This window comes from Oxyura jamaicensis, chromosome 4, assembly GCF_011077185.1.
Source record: "Oxyura jamaicensis isolate SHBP4307 breed ruddy duck chromosome 4, BPBGC_Ojam_1.0, whole genome shotgun sequence".
Taxonomy (NCBI): domain Eukaryota; kingdom Metazoa; phylum Chordata; class Aves; order Anseriformes; family Anatidae; genus Oxyura; species Oxyura jamaicensis.
The window spans coordinates 63,190,498-63,209,695 of record NC_048896.1 but is presented as its reverse complement, the minus strand read 5'-3'; the positions used below and the strand labels follow the sequence as shown (position 1 = coordinate 63,209,695).

Genomic DNA, 19,198 nt, shown 5'->3' with positions numbered 1-19,198 from the left:
GCGGGGGGGCGGCACGTTCTCCTGGTCCTCGCGGGTCTCCTGCTCCGCCAGCATGGCGCCGCGCGGCCGGCAGCGGGGAGCGCGGGGCGGCTGCAGCCGGCGTCCCGCCGCCGCCCGGAGTGGCGCCGCGCTCGCCGTTCAAGCGGCCCGCGACTATTGAACGGGCCAATGGGCGCCGGGGGCGGCGCGGGGCGGAGCGGCGCGGACAGAGCGGGCGGGGCCGGGCGGGCTGCGAGGCGCTTTATGGGAGCGGGAGGCAGGGAGGGCCGGCTGTACAATGGGGGGGGGGGGGGGGAACGCTGTCCCGGGGTAGCGCGGCTAAAGGGCCGTGATCCAGCTCAGGCCGCCGCCTCGAAGAAAGCGATCAGTCCGTCCTGGTCGCAGCCGTCCAGCATCTCCAGCAGGAGAGGCACTTTGGTTTTCACGTTGGTGCCCTTGAACTTGAACTTGTCGATGAAGAGGTCGGTGATCATGCCTGCAACGGGACGTACAATGGGACATCGCACCTGTTCTACTCCACGGGGGCTTCAGAAACACCTCTTTTTAAACTACGCGCTTTAAACAATGATTTTCTTTTAAACAAACCCCAGACAGCTCAATTCCTACGTAGGTATTTCTGATTAGCTGAGACACTGAGGAGGAAGGAACCAATCTCCGGAGGTACGCAACGAGGACTGCGTGCACATTGCATGTACATGGGCTTAGTACAGGTAGGGGCTGGCAGAGGTTCCCTAAGCTGAAGGCTGCATGGAGAACACCACAAAAGGTCACAATTTCCTTCACTAAATTTGGCATTCTCCAAACATTCTCACTTTCTATCCCACCTGCACCATTCTGCTTTTCTGCTATTTTGTAACATTTCACCACCCAGAACTTAATTGCTCATTTAACTTGTATACACTCTTAATGCCATCCTGGACTCACACGTGTTCCTTGATCGTATCTAAGAAGCCAAGCATCATACAAATTAAAAATGCTGCCCCGTAGAAATTGTAACGGTCTTTTGCAAATAATCCTCATACTTCTCAGTACTATGCTCACGATAACAAATCCATGTCAGTAATTCTTGGGTGAACAGTTCTTGAAGACCTTTAGAGAGTTCCTCCAAGTTAACAGTGGCATAAAACAACCAGTTTTAATACGTGCTGTGTTTTGCTGCCTTACCTTTAACTTTGGAGTTTCACGATCATTTACACGTTTATATTGTGCAAGCATGCAGCCTTAGCTTAGCTTTCTAAGCCCACTTACCAAGTTATTTCAATTCTACTAATGCTGACTTCGTAACTATGTCAGTAACGGGCTGTGCACTCTCTGGACATTAATTTGCATTTAGAACAAGAAGTCAAACTGATCAACAAACCATAAAGTCTCTCAAGATGTGCAGGCTGTTTCTTGTACTCCTCAAGCAGCTGATCCGCCTCTTCCAAAATACTGCGGTATTTTGGCAGCAGGAAGTCCACATTTCCTTCATGAACTTGTAATTCCTCAAAGAGATTTTAAATCATAAAAATCAAAAGGCAGTTAAGTATAAGAACATAAAAGTAAAAAAGAAATTAAGCTTTGCTTTGACAAGAGGAAGTACTTCAGAGACAAGACAATCCCCTTCTAAACCAGCAAGAGTTACTTTCAAAGAGCCTCATTTTTTAGGTCTTCTAACAAAATGCCAGATGTTACTTGTCACTTCATACACTAGATTTGCAAAATTCTGTGTATTAGAGCTTCCAGCTCCTGCCAAACAGCATCGCTCCACAGCTCTGCCCCTACGGAATCACACCTATCGAAGGCTCAAAGCCTTCACCATGCCTTCATTTTCAGGCAAAGTATATTCCAGGAAAGTGTAACACATGTTAAAAGTCTGAAGGTAAAAGTAACCTCTGGAAGCATCACCAAACTCATGAGAGCAAAAGATTTTAAAGACTTCTGCTAAAATGCCCCTGGCTACTGTCAGATCAATTTAAGATGGTCAGTAGGGCAGTCCTGCTGCCACCCACGGAAATACCGTTCTTTTCTAGACTAAAGGTTACGCACCTCGAGTCCTCTGGGATAATAGCTTTCATCAGTCACTAGATTATTTTACTGCCTATTATCCAAAAGATGAGTGACAAAAAAGATTTGCTGACTAAAAGAGAAACTACAGGCACTAAACACTTTCTCTAAGACATTCAACTTCACTATTATTGCATAAGCAAAACATGCTTTAAAAATAAATTCTCTCTTATCTTCCCACTTGGTCAAATCAAGCTTCAGTAACATACTTTTAGCGATAATAACAAAGATACAGTGATCATCGGTAGTCCTTTTTCCTACTGACTAAAGAGTTCTGACAATTAGTACTTGATTCAACCAAAAGACAGGAGATAACTGGTTGCCCATTCTCTCTCACACCCACACCAAATAATATACCAGAAGAGATGATAGCAAGTTTCTGACTATAAAATCCTGGTGGATGGATAACTCCGATAAGCTGCCTAAGTGGTACCTCCCAGAAACTAATCACTGAGGAGAGAATTAAGCAAAGATTAATAAGCAGATGGAGAAACTTCAGAAATTATGACACACTGGGATGACATTCCAAAGCAAGGAAGACTTATTTAGCATGAATGATCACCTCCAGGTCAAAAAAAAAAAATACTTTTAAAGGTTAGTGAAGAGAGACAAAGATGGAACTGGAAAATAAAAGCAAGCAAAAAGAATGTTAGATGGCAAAGCTGGCTGCCTTCTACTCTCTGATTTAAGCATCCTCAACATCAGTCAGTAATCCTATATGTTATTCACTAGTTATATGGTACAAATCGGGATTTTACTTTGAGAAGGCTGTCTCCCAGATAATTAAAGTACATGTCCTGGGAACAGAAACAGAACAGATACCCGTATGACATGCATCTGACTTGAGCTATGCAGCTTGATATCTGACAACATAATCCCCACAAAAATCCTTCCAGAGGAGTTCAGATACTTACTCTCAAAGCATCTATTAGGTGAACCTTCTTGGCCAACAGCTGCTGATACTCTAATTTGGGGTGTATGAGCTTTAACGTGTGCCTCACAGATTCCTCATTTATATCTAGCACAGAGTCAAAAAAAAAAAATAATATATTTATGAGAACATAAAGTGAAACCAAGGATAATAAAACACCTAAGCAAGTTTTACCATATGATATGTTGAGATTAATCTTCCTTTTCGTAGCCTCTTTGGAAAGCACATCTTTTAGGATGGATATTGTAGAAATGTTGTCAGACTTAAAACATCCCTCACCTTTCCTATAAAGGAAGAAAAACTTCACATGAACAAACTTAGAAGCACATACATGCATTAGATTTGTCCTTATATTAAGATGTACAATTTACAAATGAATGCTCATATTAATGAGCCTCTACATAGGTCATAATGACTCTCCATAAATTAGGTGGCTGTATACACCTATGCTAGCCTTTTCTTTCCTATTCAGACTGTAATCCTCTCAGAGGACATTTGCTCCAGGACACAAGACAAAGCAGTATCTTTATACAAAGACAAAGCAGTTTTATCTTTTACACATGGCACTAAGGTTACACAAGTAAGACTTCTGATGGTATTCATTTCTCCCAAGTTTTATCATTGCAATACTTTGAAGACAAATGGCAAGCTTCAACATCAGAAAGGAGGAAAACAATCAGAAACATTACCCTCCTAAAGCCCACCACCCAACAACTTTCTACCTTACAAGTAGACAATACGTATATTAAACTGGATGCAGACTGGAATCCATTTAAGTACAATAATTATTTTTTCCCCACTTTGCAGCTCCATTTCCAGGCAGAAGTATATAATTTGCAGAAGGAAGATGTAACTAATCAATTTGTGAACAGAGTATTAGCCTTAAACACATGAAATATCAGTCTAAACTAAGTTGCAAAAACAGTTTTTCAGCTAAATGCTTATTAATGTTCTTGTTTGCATGAACACTAAATGCCTTTCAAGTTATTTCTGCTCCTTAGTACAAAAAAAAAAAAAAAAAACACAACACACATCACAAAATAACTTGACTATATTCTGTTCTTCAAAATCAAAAAAAAAAAAAACAAAACCCAAGCCATCATCCTAAAAACATATCGAGCCTTTCCTCCCTGGCAATTTTGGGTTTGGAGCAACTTCAGGAGAAGCCTATTAACGATTGTAACCTTACTGGGTAGTTCTCACCCCAGTAATATCTGACTATGGTTTCTACAAAAGATTCCTGTTCTCACTAATAGGAGTTTTGCTGGAGCTGGAGAGGGCAACAGCAGTATGTGCACAAAATGGTACTCACAGACTGGTCAACAATGAAAAAGACAAAAAGCCAAGCACAGATGCATTGTGCTTTATTAATTGTATTTTACCTGTAAGAACTTTCAAGCTGGGTTCCCAGGAAGGTATTTTGAAAATAAAAGGTGACACTGTCTCCAGCTGGAGTCTTTTCAGGGACTTCAGGCAAGCAAAACACAACCCAAGAGTGAATTTCAGCAAAACTGAACTGGCCTCTGAGCATCAGTGTGTTCATTGGTCTTTGACATCATGAAAGTAAAAAATAAAAAAATAAAAAAAATCTATTAGTTACAAAGGATGTGCATTGTCGGTGCATTGGTAACCCACACGTGAAAAGAGTTAGTTCCCACTGGTTGTCTCTTAAATCAATATAGGGCATGAAGTCAGGAATCCTGCTAAGCAATTGCATAGCACAGGTCAGACATACAGGTTGTTTTCTGTATTTCAAGTCTACGAGCTGTGTGTACACGCAGGTTTTATCTCACGGTAGGCACGTCAGAACTGGATAAGAACCTGGTTGGAAGTTTTTTTGGCATATCCCATTTCAAACTGTTAAACCTGAAACTTATGTCAAAGGTAAGTAACTAACAACATAGAAAATATGACTAAGCCTCAACGGTCTCCCATGCTGTAAACCACAGATGTAACATTTATATCAAGAGCAAGGTATGAAGGAACACATTTGCATTTCAAGTCAATGCATTTGGTATCAGTCCTTCAATCTTTCAGTTTTGTTTTAATGCAAGCAATACCTTGGCAACAATACAAGATGTTAACTGAGGATAGGGAAATCAAGTAGAAATTGCATAAAATAGTAGATTCCAAACACAAGGATAAGGAAGAAAAGTCTTGGCTTAATTTTGCAGTCAAATTAACTATGGGAAAAAATTACATGAAAAGGGTGGAGGGGAGACTGAAGCCAAAACTGAAAAGACTGCGGTTACTATCACAGGAGGGTTTCCTTTCTACCACGCCCTCAGCTCTACTAATACATAGGGCTGCATTACAGCCCAGGTCAGCAAAGTGAAAAAATAACCTGAAAACAGGTTAAGAACAGCAAGGAAAACAGAAACCTGTTAAATCTGCATTTTTTTTCCTAAAAAAAAAAAAAAAAAAAAAAAAAAAATCCAATATAGGCTCAAAAGTGTAGGTTAGGAACAAGACACTTCTGTGTTTAGAGTTAAGTGTTTTGACTGGACTGTGTTAATTTTTCAACACAAAAAGGGATCCATTTCTCTTTGCAGATACCTGTCATGGTCAATAGAATGAGTTCTCTGATGAAGTGAAAGTGGTTTAATTTGGTATTGGTGAACTTGGCAGGTTTTGGGTTGAATTCTTGGAGTTACGTATGCCTGAAGTGTTCCATACTGTCCTTCAATTGATCGGATCTGAAGAGGAAAAAGTAGAAACCACAAGAAAGAACAAGAGGAAATAATTGATTTACCAAGATTTGGAAAACTTCTGTTTATTCAAAACATATTAAAGAAAATCTGTAGATTTTCTGCAGTACTTTAAGAATATTTAGAGTAATACGTTTAGTTGATAGGGCCACTATATAAAGAGCAGATCAAGAATGCTTTAAAACTAGATAAAGTGGCGTCTAATGAATCGTTGTCATAATAGTTGAACGCAGTAGGTTTTATTTTCTTAATTTCTGCTTAGTTAAAATAAGGAGTCCGTGACTTGCTTTTAATTTTACAGTGGCCCCATTACTATTACCTTTTATTTTTTTCTTAAAAAAAAAAAAAGAAAAAAAAATCATATAGCTGTTAAGGAATAAGATGGAAGAAAATTAAAGAGTCGACAGAATTTAAAGGTATTGTCTGTACACCGTTCATCTCATCCTAACAATCAATGTTACCCATGAGCTATTTTGGAAAACGAAGAGACCGGATTTAAATTCAATTTTCAGAATACCCAATAAGCAGGATGTGCGAACACATTCAAGACAGTATGCACTCTCTGTACCTCTGAAGAGGCAGCGCTGCAACAATTGCTGATGTGCAGAGACCTGTTGCACAGGCTGCACACAGAAGCCTGTCACCTGCCAATAACTCACACAGAATCAACAAGAAACAGTATCCCATGTATCTGGGTAGCTTTGAAGCCAGGCAGAAGAGCTATTGAAACAGCTTTACACCAACAAAAGAGCAGTCTGGAATTCAAGTACAGGTGTGCTTTCTAATCTTGATTATGTCACCTGGGAGACATCCACTTCAATGTTTTAGTAAAAATAAATTAGTAAAGAGAGTCCTTTTTGGAAACAAAGTTATCACAACAAAGTTCTTGCACAGTTTGTATGTGCATATAAGAAAAATAAATTTAAAATAAACACCATGTGGCAGGTGCTGGGTACGTAACTCCCTGGGCATCCATAGTGTACTGAGGTGAGGTGGCAGGAGAACCCGCGCAGAGCGGATCCATCACAACAGGATCCAAGTTCAAGAGTGATTTGACAACATGCTGCAATGTGTCGTCATAGTGCAGCCAGTTTACAAAAGTTTTCAGTGGGAAGGTAACCAAACTTTAATGTATTGTGAAGAGTTTTGTTTGTTTGTTTGTTTGTTTGTTTTCCAAACTTGTGACATTTACTCTTTAGCTTCTATTTTTACTAGCAAAAGTGGCCAGGGTCATATCCCTAAATTAAAAGAATGAAGACATGCACAGATAAAGCCTCCTCAGAGTCAAAAAGCACCCAACAGCATTGCTTAAGAAAGGGACCCAGAAAATAAGTGTCTTAATTCTGTCTACTAGGCCTGTGATTGTGACCTCAACAAAAACAAACTGGAACTCTCCAAGATTTGATGCCTCTTATACAGGCTTGAATTTCTAAAAATCTTTAGACTGCTGATTTTACGTGAATGCACTTCAGATTAGGAAGCTGAAGAGTCAGATGAGTGCATGAAGTGAAAACCTACAGTCCGTGTGCACCTTGAGGATTACCTTTACTACGCATAATTTTCTTTATTATTTTCCCCAGTGGAAGCCTTAAAAAAATTTCAATTTGTTGTGTTGTCAAACAGAACCCCAACACCCACATACCTTTAGCATAAGCATAGAACTACAGGATTTGCATCCTCTCCAAAATATAAATGCTGGTTATATTCCCTGGTCAGTGTAACTATCCTCAAACACTTCGGAGGACAAAAAGTGCCAGAGCTTTCCTTCCCATACCTCTCTACTTTCAGTCCCACCCAGTCTCCAGAATCAAGTATTTTCACTACTGGGGATTTCCCAACTGCTTTTCTTTTAGGGACACTCAAAGGATTTCAGGCTGTCCTCTGAAGTAATACACTTTTAGAAGCCTTTAGAAACTCTATACACAAATACAAAGGAATGCTAGCCCCAGACTAGAAACTTCTCAGGAAACAAGTAGCAGCAGAAACTGGATAGATCATTTGCTCAGGTTAAGTAGTCAGTCCAGGTGAAGATCTCTCCATCCCACAGCAGAATTTCTTATGGAAAACATTTTGGAGCACTTTACCTTAAGTTCAAGTCTCGTAGTATTTGCTTGGCATCGGTAAGTTGCAAGAAGAAAATTGCTATTGGGCTGTGAACATAAAAGAAAAACGAGGAAAGATAATACAAAACAGGTCTATTATAACCAAAGGCGTACTGTAAACTTTTTCGCATTTATGCATAGTTATTTTACACAAGTTAAAAGTGAAAACTGTAACCTTCAGTTCCCTTGAAAATTCCCATTTGTTTTAATGGTGACAGAGTTTCAAATATTTTTCTGTATACACACAAATCATCTGAAGTCCCTCTTATTCCTCAATACCACCACAAAAATTATACAGATAGAAACTTTTCATCTGAAGAGTGCATCTGTCAGCCTTCCCACTCATCTGCAGTATTAACCCAACATCCAGAAACTGAAGATCAGCAAGAAAACAAAGGAAAATAATAAAAAGCTAAATTGGATGACAAGAAACTTAAAATAAAAATTTGATTTCTGAAAACTCCAGTGTAGACCAATGATGTGCAAATTCAGTTCTTAAAACTAGAATAATTCATGGGACCATTATTGAAGACATTAGGAAAGATTTTTCGTAATACCAAGGTAGTTTCTCAATTCCCAGCTTGCCTCCCCTCCCCAAAGAAGCATCATAAATAATTCCGTAAGTAATTTAGTTTATAATTATTAGATTAAAAATTCACTCAAACACACGACTTCTCACAGCAAAATTTTCATGCTGTAAAGTGTTTTTTATATGATACAGTAAATAAAAAATATGATGATCGTCATCTAAATCGCTTTGAAACAAACATAAAGGACACTGACAAATGACAAAGACTGGAGAACAACACTGAATGTGCCTTCAACATTCTAAATTAGGCGGGAAAAAAGTACAACAGCAGTCACTCCCAGATCCTTTTCTGCATGTTTTGCTTTGCCCTATGTCAAGACCTGCCACAAACACCTAATTCCGCAATATTTCTAATCAAATTAAGCTCTCCCAAATTACCAAGTAAGTAGTTTTGTTCCATGTATTTTAAGTTACAAATATATAAATACAAATTCTGTTTTGCATATACCGTATTACGATCTTTCATCATAGCATTTATATAAACATCATTATCTCTTTTGTTTCACTTACTTCAGAATCACAGCTGCTAAAACTAACAACAGCAGAATTTTTATCCACATCCAGCAAGTCTACTGGGACGTCACTCTGCAGAACATATGAAGAAAGAGAAATAAAGAGCTTAAGTTCCTGCATAGCTTCTAATGCACTTATCCTCTAACTGTCATCAGTTATCTTAATAAGGATGATTGCTTCATCATCTATATGCAAGTGATAAAAGCTTAGTAGACATGCAGCTTACTCCTGAAAATTTAATCCCGGAGTAACATGATGATCTTTCTATTATTCTCGTATGGTGTCCTGAACTCTTGTGTGGGTGGCTTACAGCAACGTCAATGTAAGATGTGCAACTTTATCTTTCAGACATGCATGAAGGACTGAAGTGTTTCTCTGTTTTCACCAGGGGATTACAGCACTCATTCAGGAAACTAAGGATCACATTAGGTAACTATTAACAATCCTTTCACTTACACTAATACTTCTGACCCAGACCACTTCTTATCTAGGTATGTTTTTACTGGAATTAAAATGAAATCTAATACTATTTTGAAAACAAGATTGAAGTGTTTTATAAATGATTACTTGATTCGATACTGCCTTGTAACTTCACAGAAGTGCCAGGAAATACTGATAAAAAGACAACATACTTCCTAAAAAAATATAAACAGTTTTATTGCCTTCTTCAACAGCAGAAGAATACTGGGCAGAGCTTTTTATTTCTTTAAAGAAAAAGCCCTAAGCTTTAAAACCTATAATAAGTTCAGGCCTAGAAGAAACAATTTAATTATTCCTTGCTTAGGTAAGGATACTGCAGATATTATAGACCTGCAAATTAGCTGTAGTTTAGCATTGCTCTAGTAACATATTTATTTAAAATTAAAAACTTAAAAATACTTGCATACAATAGTTCTCTTACACTTGTTATGGCAAGTTCACCTAACAAATTCCTCTTTCTCAGGTTTCTCTCCATGCATATCCCAAAAGAAGTTAATTCAGTCCCACTATTCTTTCTAACTACCAAAGGTAACATTTCAGCTGATGCAGCAGCAGGATGTTTTGCTGCAGCTACTTGACTTGCCAGAAATATTTGTCACAGATAACATATAGATCAAATGCTGTTCCACGCTGGAAGTGCACACATGGCCCATACCGCTTCAAAACTAATTTTCCACTACAGAAGGTACTTAAAAAGCTAGTGAGAAGCTGCACCACTCATTTAAGAGTTACTGAGCTAATTGGTTTTTAAATAAGAAGGGACATGCAAGAGTAAACACAAAAATTACATATAAACCTGATAGTACTACACGTGTTTTGGTCTACTTTGGCAGATTAATGTTGTTCTGTTCACTGAAGATTTAAGTTGCATTTGTTCCGTAACAAGAATATACAAGTTACTTCAAGATTGCAAGGCTATTCACATCAATTCCCTCCTATAACTCTTCAGATAATTAAACACAAACACATACTTAACCTACTATCAGCTGTTTTTTTAACCAGGAAGTCTCTTTGTTTTATTTATAGATCAAGAAAGCCAACAAGAATAGACACACGCTCACCTGTACTAGGACATTATCAATAGCTGTCTGCACCTCCAAGATGAGACTGTAGCTAGCATCATCCTTATTTAATGTAAACTTATCGTTCACGCTAAATGCAGGTACTGAAGAAACAGCAGTACTGGACTGAGAAGACTGCTGGTACTTTTCACGTTCCTGAAGTACTTTCATCTGTAAGTGTTCCAGTTCATTCCTAGAAATGAGTAATCAGGTATGACGACTTCAAAAAAAATTAGCAATAAAAGCTACAATTAAGTACATTAGGCTTGCAAGGCAAGCATGTTTCTTTTCTGTCTACTATTTTCCAACCAGAAGTGACGGGTAACTCCCCTTCCACATACATAACAAAGATAAAACAAACCAGATAACATGAAAATGTAGATTCTACTGAACTTCGACAGAATAAATTTCCTTGAGCCACAGGAAGGAGCAACATTTTCCTTCAAGAGGGCAACATATTTTTAACGACACACTAGTGACTGCTTTCCTCCCATCGTTTAGAAGCTACAGATCACATGGGAGAAGGCAATCTCATCCTGCTGAAACTGAAGAAGGGGGGATTACAAACTCACCACCTGAAGGAAAGATAGAAAAGAACTATGAGATGAGACTGCTGTTCATTTCTACTTTGAGAAGGCTTTGTTCTACTTCTAGATACACTAATGATACAGAAAATCTAACAAGAGGAAGGAAAGATGACATCTCAGTTTTTAACACTTCAATTCTTCCATTTAAATTTATTTCTAGTGAAATTACCTTAAGGATGAAATCTTGCTCTGCATTTCTTGACTTAATTTTAGTTCTTCACCTGATCCACCTTCTCTATGGACAGGTTCTGTAGTCAGTCCTGTCAGCCAGCCTAAACCAATATATGAAGTTTATATTCCTTATAAGCTATAAAGAAAAGTCTACACTCAGCTTTTGTACACGTAGAGTGATATTCGTCTCTTACACTAAGTAGAGAGAATCAAGATTTTATTTTACCCTGTTTTGGAGGATTAACCTAGACCATGAGCAAAGAATTTTATGGTCAATTTACAAACTGGAAAACATAACTTATTTTTCAGAAAGTACTTTGAGCAATAAATACCTCTATAGCAGTTTTTTTTAAAATAAGTTTCATTTTTCCCACCTCTGAAAAAACCTTCTCTAATACCTTGAATAATTTGCTATTGCCAATCAATATTATTGCTGAAAATAAAACAAACAAAAAAAAAAGATGTGCAATGTGAACACAGCAAACTACATATTGCACGGTGCATTTTGAGATAGAATGCTGCTGGTTGAAGTGAAACAATCTTTTGATTTTCTTAACTACACTTACTTACAAAAGCAAAAATTAGTCGACTATGTCCTGACACCTCAGATACGATATGCTGACTTGATTAAATAGGTGTTTCTAGCTCCAGTTACCTCCTCTAATGAATACAGAAAGACAGCTTTATCAGAAAATCCACCCTAAACGTTGATATGCCCACAGTCCTTAGCTATCCAGTTTAAGTAACAAGAAAGCCTAGCACTGTGAAAACCCACAGGTGAACACCAGGTTTTTCTTCCGTGATTGACAGATTTTTAGAACATTCCCACAGGCACTAAATAAGCCATCAAGGACTTCAGCCACAACACTGCTGCAGCCTGTTATAGCAAAACAATCCATACCAGATCACATATAAACACCTTTTAATCCTACTAAGACTATTAAAATACAAAAAAAGTTGAACACCATTCATTTTCTATAAATGTCTGAGAATTGTATCTTGGCACGATACATCATTTTGAATTTGAGAGGTTTCAGTAGGCTACTTTTTTTAGCCCTGAAGATAACTTAAGTCAGGAAACTTGAGTATTTTGGCTCCCAGCAGTTCACATATGTAGTTTGTTAATTATGGCTTCTGACAGGCCAACAGCTGGGAGGGGCTGCTGAGAAGCCTCACTTGCAGAAGCTCTACTTTCTACTAAAAGCAAAATCAATCCTACGCAGAGCCACAAAAAGCTGAAAAGAATGGAAAATTATGACAATTTTTTTTAAAAAAGCATATCTAGCAACATTTTTAATACTACAAAAAAAAAAAACAACAAATTCCTTCGGACATAAGACATGCATGTCATCATAGGCAGCGGTCTACACTAGAGAATAACCAATCACTGTGTTACAGTGTAGAACACATTATAAACATCTTGAAATATATTTTAAGTGGAGGAAACATTTTTTGAAGTGTAAATAAATTCAGAGAGATCTTTCCAACAAAACATTATCCTGGTTCCCATCAGGACAGAATTTTGAGATACGAGCTGCACTAATGACACAGCTTGCTTCATTTTTATCACATCACCAAGTGCAAATCTTATTGGAGTAAATGATATGAAGCTTACCTGAATACGTGGATGCTAAAACTTCATTATACCCATCTTTTCCTACACAGCCACCCTGGATTGATGCAATGCTCTCTGATAAAGCCTTCAAATAAATACATTCAAGCAGAGAGAGATATCACTGCACTTGTTTTATAAGATTTTTTTTTTTTTTTTTTTGGGCGGGGGGACTTCAAAGGCTTCTTTCCTCCTTTTACCTGCACCACAAAATACCTACATAGATGCAGAGTATCTAGATCCACAAAGGAGTAAGCTAGCTGATAACTGGTACAGATAAATCTAGATGTTTTAAGAAATGCATTCTGATTCTACTCTGCATGACACAGACAGTAAAACACAGGTTAAAGCAAAACCCTGATGGACAATATCTGTGCAGCACGAATCAGCAGTCTGACTGAAGGCTGAAGTCATCACTGTGGATCAAATCCAGTATTTCAACAATTCAAACCAAAGAAATTACGCTTAGTAAAGTCCTAACAGTTAACACATTACTATTTTATAAGCAAAACAGACCACTTGCAATATGGTGCTGCTTTTTATTTTTTTTCCCTGAGAGAGAAGCACCGTATTAGGTTTCACTCAGTAGCTTTAGCAGTTAGGAGAGCCAGAGCTTTAACATATCCTCCACACAACTTTGATTTTTGCTGTAATCAAGACCATTTTCATTTCTGTTTAAATATTAGCATAGCGCTACAAAGTTTGTGCTGTCAGCATATCAGAGCATACCAAATTAAAAGCAACAACCAAAGAATACATTTTAGCAGTAGTAATCTTGTAAATACTTGAAGCTTTGAAACACAGAGTTTTGAAAATATTTTTTCCAGCAAAGAAGAGAATAATGAATGTGGGCTTACATGATCGTATCGAAGGACAGGCTCATCTACACTCTCAAAGCTGTAGATTTCCAGCACTCCATCATCTCGTCCAATAAGCAATTCTTTAACTCCATCTCCCAGAATGTCAAAGCTATCAATACACAGGATACCTAATGGAAAAGGAAACAAAGTGTTTATTTTGTTTTAATTGTTTACGACACAGTAATATCCCGGCTAAACTACACAGAAATTCTTGGTTGGCTTTATCGATGCTATTTCCGAAAGCGTCCGCTAGAGGGCTGAGGTCTCTCATGAGTGCCTGAGGTTCACGATCATGAAGTGTGTTTTAAGGCAACCAAAAATACTACAGTTCCCTCGTGAGAAGCAACGAACAGAGATTCCCTTCTACTGTTCAAACAGCTCAGTTCTGAAGGGTTTAGCACCCCACTTTAAACTTTTTTTCCGGATTAAGTATTTGTCTGTCCAGCTCTGCCAGCTGAAGAGGCAAGCAGTCAGTCTCCTACAGCTGACAGAAAGCCCCTCGTAAATGGACTGCTGTCAATTCCAATTCTGGCTGAAGAAACAGACACAGGGTTCGGGCCTGTGAGGACACGGGTTAAGTTTGTGCTGCTACACATCATCTTAGTGGAAAAACACACAAGCAGGCCATTACAACAACTAATCATGACTGGACTGGACCCAAAGATAGGGTCTGGAAGAAGGAGAAAGCAGCACAAGATTTTGTACAAAAAAAAAAGAGACTGAATTTAACTTTTTCGACTTCTTTCCCATATGAAGAGCAAGGACATATCCAAAGAGGCATTTTAAGAAAAGAGGTTAGCAATATCTTTCATGAGATCATTAAATTTAAGAAAAAACATCTAACCCTGTTCTTCTCCTTTACAAAGAAGTACTAACACATGCTGCAAAGGCAGCATACGAAGGCTGAAGTGGGGAAAATTGTACCGTGCCCTAACAAGTTACATCACATTATGGAGCTTTAAGGAGGGCCTTATTCCATCTTCTGACAAAAATCCTAATAATGGCTTTTTTTGGACGTCTTCCAGAGAAGATGCTAACGTTGAATCTGAAGGGACTTTTAAGGCCACTGCATATCTGAAAAAATCTGGCAGGTATATTTGCATTCAAAATAGTCACCAAGATTATAAAAACCTCAAGTGATCATACAAATAAACTGTTTTACAAATGGCACTCTAAAGTTTTATTTAAAAATAAAAGTATACTGAAGTACAGAAAACCCAATGCAAGACAAAACGGTTAGAATTATTTTTAAGATTATCAGAACAATGAGAGTTTATTCATTAATATATCAACAAAATTACAATATACCTCCTAAAGATCTATGAATTATATTTCCTGATTATTATATTGTAATAAAACCCCAGTGGCGCCTGAAAACATACCTCCTGAGAAACCTAAGAAACATACCTCCTCTCTTTTTTTCATTTCCTATTTCCCACTTATGCACAGGAGCGGAACCACTAATCTGGGTAAGACCCAGTTTACCATCAGAAGTTCCATATACAATTTCTTCTCCAGAATCACCTAAAATAATAAATCAGATTTAGAATCAATACAATTAAGCACACCTATTTAAAAATCTTGAAAATATCATGTAGTTATACTCTACACCCCATCTGGGGAAGAAGAAAATACTAATATTAGTACAGTGTAACGGAATTGTCAGGCTTTAAAAGAAATGGTGCCCCTGTACTGAAGTTCTGCCTAAAAACCAGTCATAATCCAATACTTTAAATTTAAGGAACAATAGTCTATTTAATTGCCTTTACAGAAGAGAAGAAGTTGCTCATTCAGAGCACACATCTAATCGTGAATGTTGTACCAATACTTAAGCAAGTAAGAACTATTTTCCAGAACTAGACCTAAACGTTGTCAAATAACCTAACAAACTAAATTAAGCTCCAGATCACGCACTAAAGCGATTTATATCAGGTTAGAACAGATTACCAAAAAGGATGATCAAACTATTTTAAGCCTGATCCTTCCACAGTCTCAGCTGATGTAACCTCTACTCAACATTCTCACCCATACAGGGACAGATGGAAGCAGTGATTCTCGTTGTGAAAATCCACATGTACAAGAAACCCAACCCCAGCATTTGGGGAAGACCCCAGAAGTCCAATTCTCCTCTTCACACAATGAGATCACCTTACATCTCACTGCTGCACTAAGAGGCTTTCAATCAAACTTGAATACTACTTAGAATTAAAACAGTCATGGGCATATATATGTATATATACAGTGTATCTGTTATGTGTATGTTTATAAATAAATACACGCATATGTATCAATGAGAATCAAAATCAGAACAGATAAAAGCAGAAGTAATCCCTACTTCCAAACCTTCACAATTTTGCCAGCATCTCAACCTAAAACTACTGTACTACTCCTCTCTCTGCCTCTCCAATCTAATCTAGAGCCTCTTGCTCTTGCCTAACGAGTAGAAATACTGCAGCTCTGACTCAGAAACAGTGATCTCTTGCATGAAAAAGGAAAGCTTCAAATTCAGGATTTCTGTTACCGTCAATACACCTTTTATCCTACTTTCCTTCCATGTATGAACCTTTTCTATTACAAGAACAGCAACAAAAAAAGTCAATACTATTATTAAAAGTGGGTTTGGTCCTCCACTTTTCCAAATAGGAGTAAGTTACGCAAGTAACTTCAACTTCTTTTTTCCCTGAAGACTTACTAATTCAACATTTCTGTTTAAGTATATAGTACATCAAGATTCCAACCTAATCAGAATAGATCTACATAGATACACTATCCTGTATCTTTGTTCTATAGATAGAATACATATGTAAGAAATGGCTTCACATAGTTTTCTATTACATTTTTAAAATCAGATTCAAAATCCAGGAAAAACATCATTAACAAATAGAAGCTTTTAAATCTCAAAAACACATTAAAAAAACATTATTTAGTAGAGTGTACATACAAAATTCCATTACCTCCATTTCCATTGTTTAAAGCAAGAACAGTAGGTGGTCCAGGAACTTCTACTTCATACAGTAAATCAGATCCCTAAAGACGAGAACTATCTTGAATAAGTAAAAGACAAAACAGTTTTATGTATATGGCTATCTTTCATTTTTACAAACTTCCTTGGGGGAAAAGCATTTCTAAGCTAAAGCAGAGCAGTTTATATAAATAAGAGTTGTTTTTTTTTTTTTTTTTTTTTTTTAAGATCTTGAAATACGTTACCATTAAAAAAATTTATGACAAAATCTAAGAACATCTGTCAGTAAGAAGTAATTGTGTTACCATTTGACACCACTCAGACTTGCTATAAAAGTAATTTGCAAGTAAGACTTTCCAATGAATTACACATTTAATTCCCTTGTGTAAGCACTTCTTAGGTAAAAGTGGAAAATGGACTCATTTTTTAGCTACTTCCATAATGACTTCCAAAGCCTATTCATAGTAGAGTTTTATCAATCCTCATTTTGCAAGTTTACAATCATGATTTTCTATTAAAAAGAAATAAAAAAGTACCAGCACTATAGATACTAACATTGCCAAATAGGGTGCAACGTGCATATATTTATATCTAAACCCTGCTGATTCTCATAAGAATTAATCCAATAATACAGTATCAATGCATAGAACAAAAACAAGCAAGTATTTTAACCTGTAAAACTCTGAGGAGTCTATCCTGACACGCAAGTACTGGTGTAATGGAATTCACTTTATCTACAGGAAGGCAGAGAACATCATTGATTTTATCTCCTGATAGGTAGTAGTGTTTGTCTTTGCAGTCGCAGTAATGGTTATAGATATAGCTCGCACAAAGAAAGAGGTCTGCTCCTGAAATATGCCTGAGAAAAAGAAAACACCTCCTGTAGCGTTTTGCCAGAATATTTGCAGTGATATTCTTTTAGGTATAGCAATACACATACACTACTGCTTTAAGCTCTGCAAGCTACTTCAATTAAAATAAAAAGTTTCTTACAAACGCTAAGATTATGCAATTTCTATAGCTCTCAACTTGCATATTTTATCTTCATGTAAAATCTTAAGAATATCTTTACAGAAATTCCATTAATACACTCTGATTATATTAATTTTTCTAGAGCTGTTTAATATAAGGCAAGCATCTCAAGACCAAAGAATCAAAAACAAAAAAAAAAAAAAGGGTAGCTCCTGGTCTTCTACAGGGAGTATATGGGGCCATAATACACAAAGCCAATAACCCCAGCTATGGTCATCTGCATTTACACTGATTAGAGGGCCTCCAGAATGGTCCCAAGCCTGCATACCCTTTTTCAATTTCACAGTAATTTTCTAATTTTCTGAATTCCTTCCCTCATGTTAAGGTACCAGCTAAAGCTGGACTGACATGTAGTATTGCCTACATGGACACAATATGGTTAAAAAAAATCATAAGTCTATAAGCTGACAATCTGCTACAGGTATGAAACAAATACAAAATATTATACATACATAGCTTTGATATTTTCAGTGAGGTTAGTTTCAAAGGAAAGGAACTGCTTCCCTCGTTTTGTGAAACCTCTAACTTCTGATCCTGTAGCCACAAAAATTTTCTCTTGCGGTGTATTAAGAGCTCCTCCCAACTCCAATCTTGCAATTTTTTGGCCTGGCAGTGTTTTGAACACTGGCTGTAAAAAAGGAGGAAAAAAAAAAAAAAGGAAAGAAAAGAAAAACAATCACGATTTTGTATTTACAGTTGTCTTTTAACAAAAAGGGTAATAAACCTGCTTTAAAATTTCTGGCAAAACTACAGATACTACAGAGTATATGCAGAGAAAAACCATCTGCATATTTCTCTTTGGCACTGCAAAGAAATCAACCACTTTCTAAGTTAAGAAGCATAAAAAGCCGTAATAATAAATAAATTACAATTTATTATTAGCGTTACTCATCTGTAGGACAGCTGGCAGCTATAAAAAGCACTTTGTTGGTTTTGTTTTCCCTAAAAACCAACAGCCACAAGCTCTCTCTCCCTCCTGTGTGCTGCACTCTTATTCCAGAGGACATACGGATTTCTTTCCGTTTCTGTGGAGTCTTTGCGAACTGGCTACCAACCTCAATAGGGGAATAACACGTATGTAATAAAAAGCTAATTTTTTATTAAGCTGAACCTTAGGTCACAGAAGGGAAAAAGAACTGAAGCCACATAAGGCAGGTTAAAGATATATACATGCATATATATAAAGGGAACGTTACACTTACCACAGGCTCTCCCTTTTTCATGCCGAAGCAGGTAACGACCCCATCCTGATCTCCGACGACCACCTTCAGTCACAGAGCACACCGTTATGCCTCACCCACCCCCCAGCCCCCCAGCCCCGCTGCCCCCCGCTCCCCGCTACCTTCTGCGTGGCCGCCCGGCCGGAGGCGGGGAGCAGCCGCATCGTCTTCTGCGCCGTGACCCCCACCTGCGAACACAGCGGCCCTCACTCACCTCGCCTCGCCTCGCCGACCCCGCAGGCGGTCGGTCGGTCAGGGGCAGCCCGCCGGCCCTACCTGCAGGTAGTCGACGCGGGCCAGGCTGAGCTCCATGCCGCCGCCGCC

At 37.9% G+C, this 19,198-nt stretch overlaps 1 protein-coding gene across 1 annotated transcript; it reads right to left on the bottom strand.

Annotated features, from left to right (window-relative positions):
* Positions 1-222: 222 nt before the first annotated feature.
* BBS7 (Bardet-Biedl syndrome 7) lies at positions 223-19,194 on the bottom strand. Its single transcript, XM_035325208.1, has 19 exons — positions 19,151-19,194; positions 18,997-19,062; positions 18,857-18,919; positions 18,107-18,282; positions 17,295-17,481; positions 16,615-16,687; positions 15,068-15,184; positions 13,658-13,788; positions 12,804-12,888; positions 11,187-11,289; positions 10,431-10,623; positions 8,887-8,961; positions 7,770-7,835; positions 5,534-5,673; positions 4,360-4,524; positions 3,152-3,261; positions 2,961-3,064; positions 1,361-1,484; positions 223-475 (listed from the first exon to the last, which is right to left on the bottom strand). Exons 1-19 carry the CDS (start codon positions 19,184-19,186, stop codon positions 339-341), a joined length of 2,151 nt encoding a protein of 716 aa, XP_035181099.1. The 5' UTR covers positions 19,187-19,194; the 3' UTR covers positions 223-338.
* Positions 19,195-19,198: the final 4 nt, after the last annotated feature.

What these genes read in the sequence shown, in the direction of transcription:
- BBS7 (XM_035325208.1), bottom strand. Translation starts at nt 19,186, where the DNA reads ATGGAGCTCAGCCTGGCCCGCGTCGACTACCTGCAG. An exon ending in AGCAAGATTTCATCCTTAAG is followed by an intron (nt 10,624 to 11,186) that starts GTAATTTCACTA and finishes ACTCATTTCTAG; the next exon opens with GAATGAACTGGAACACTTAC. An exon ending in CAGCTTGAAAGTTCTTACAG is followed by an intron (nt 3,262 to 4,359) that starts GTAAAATACAAT and finishes CTTCCTTTATAG; the next exon opens with GAAAGGTGAGGGATGTTTTA.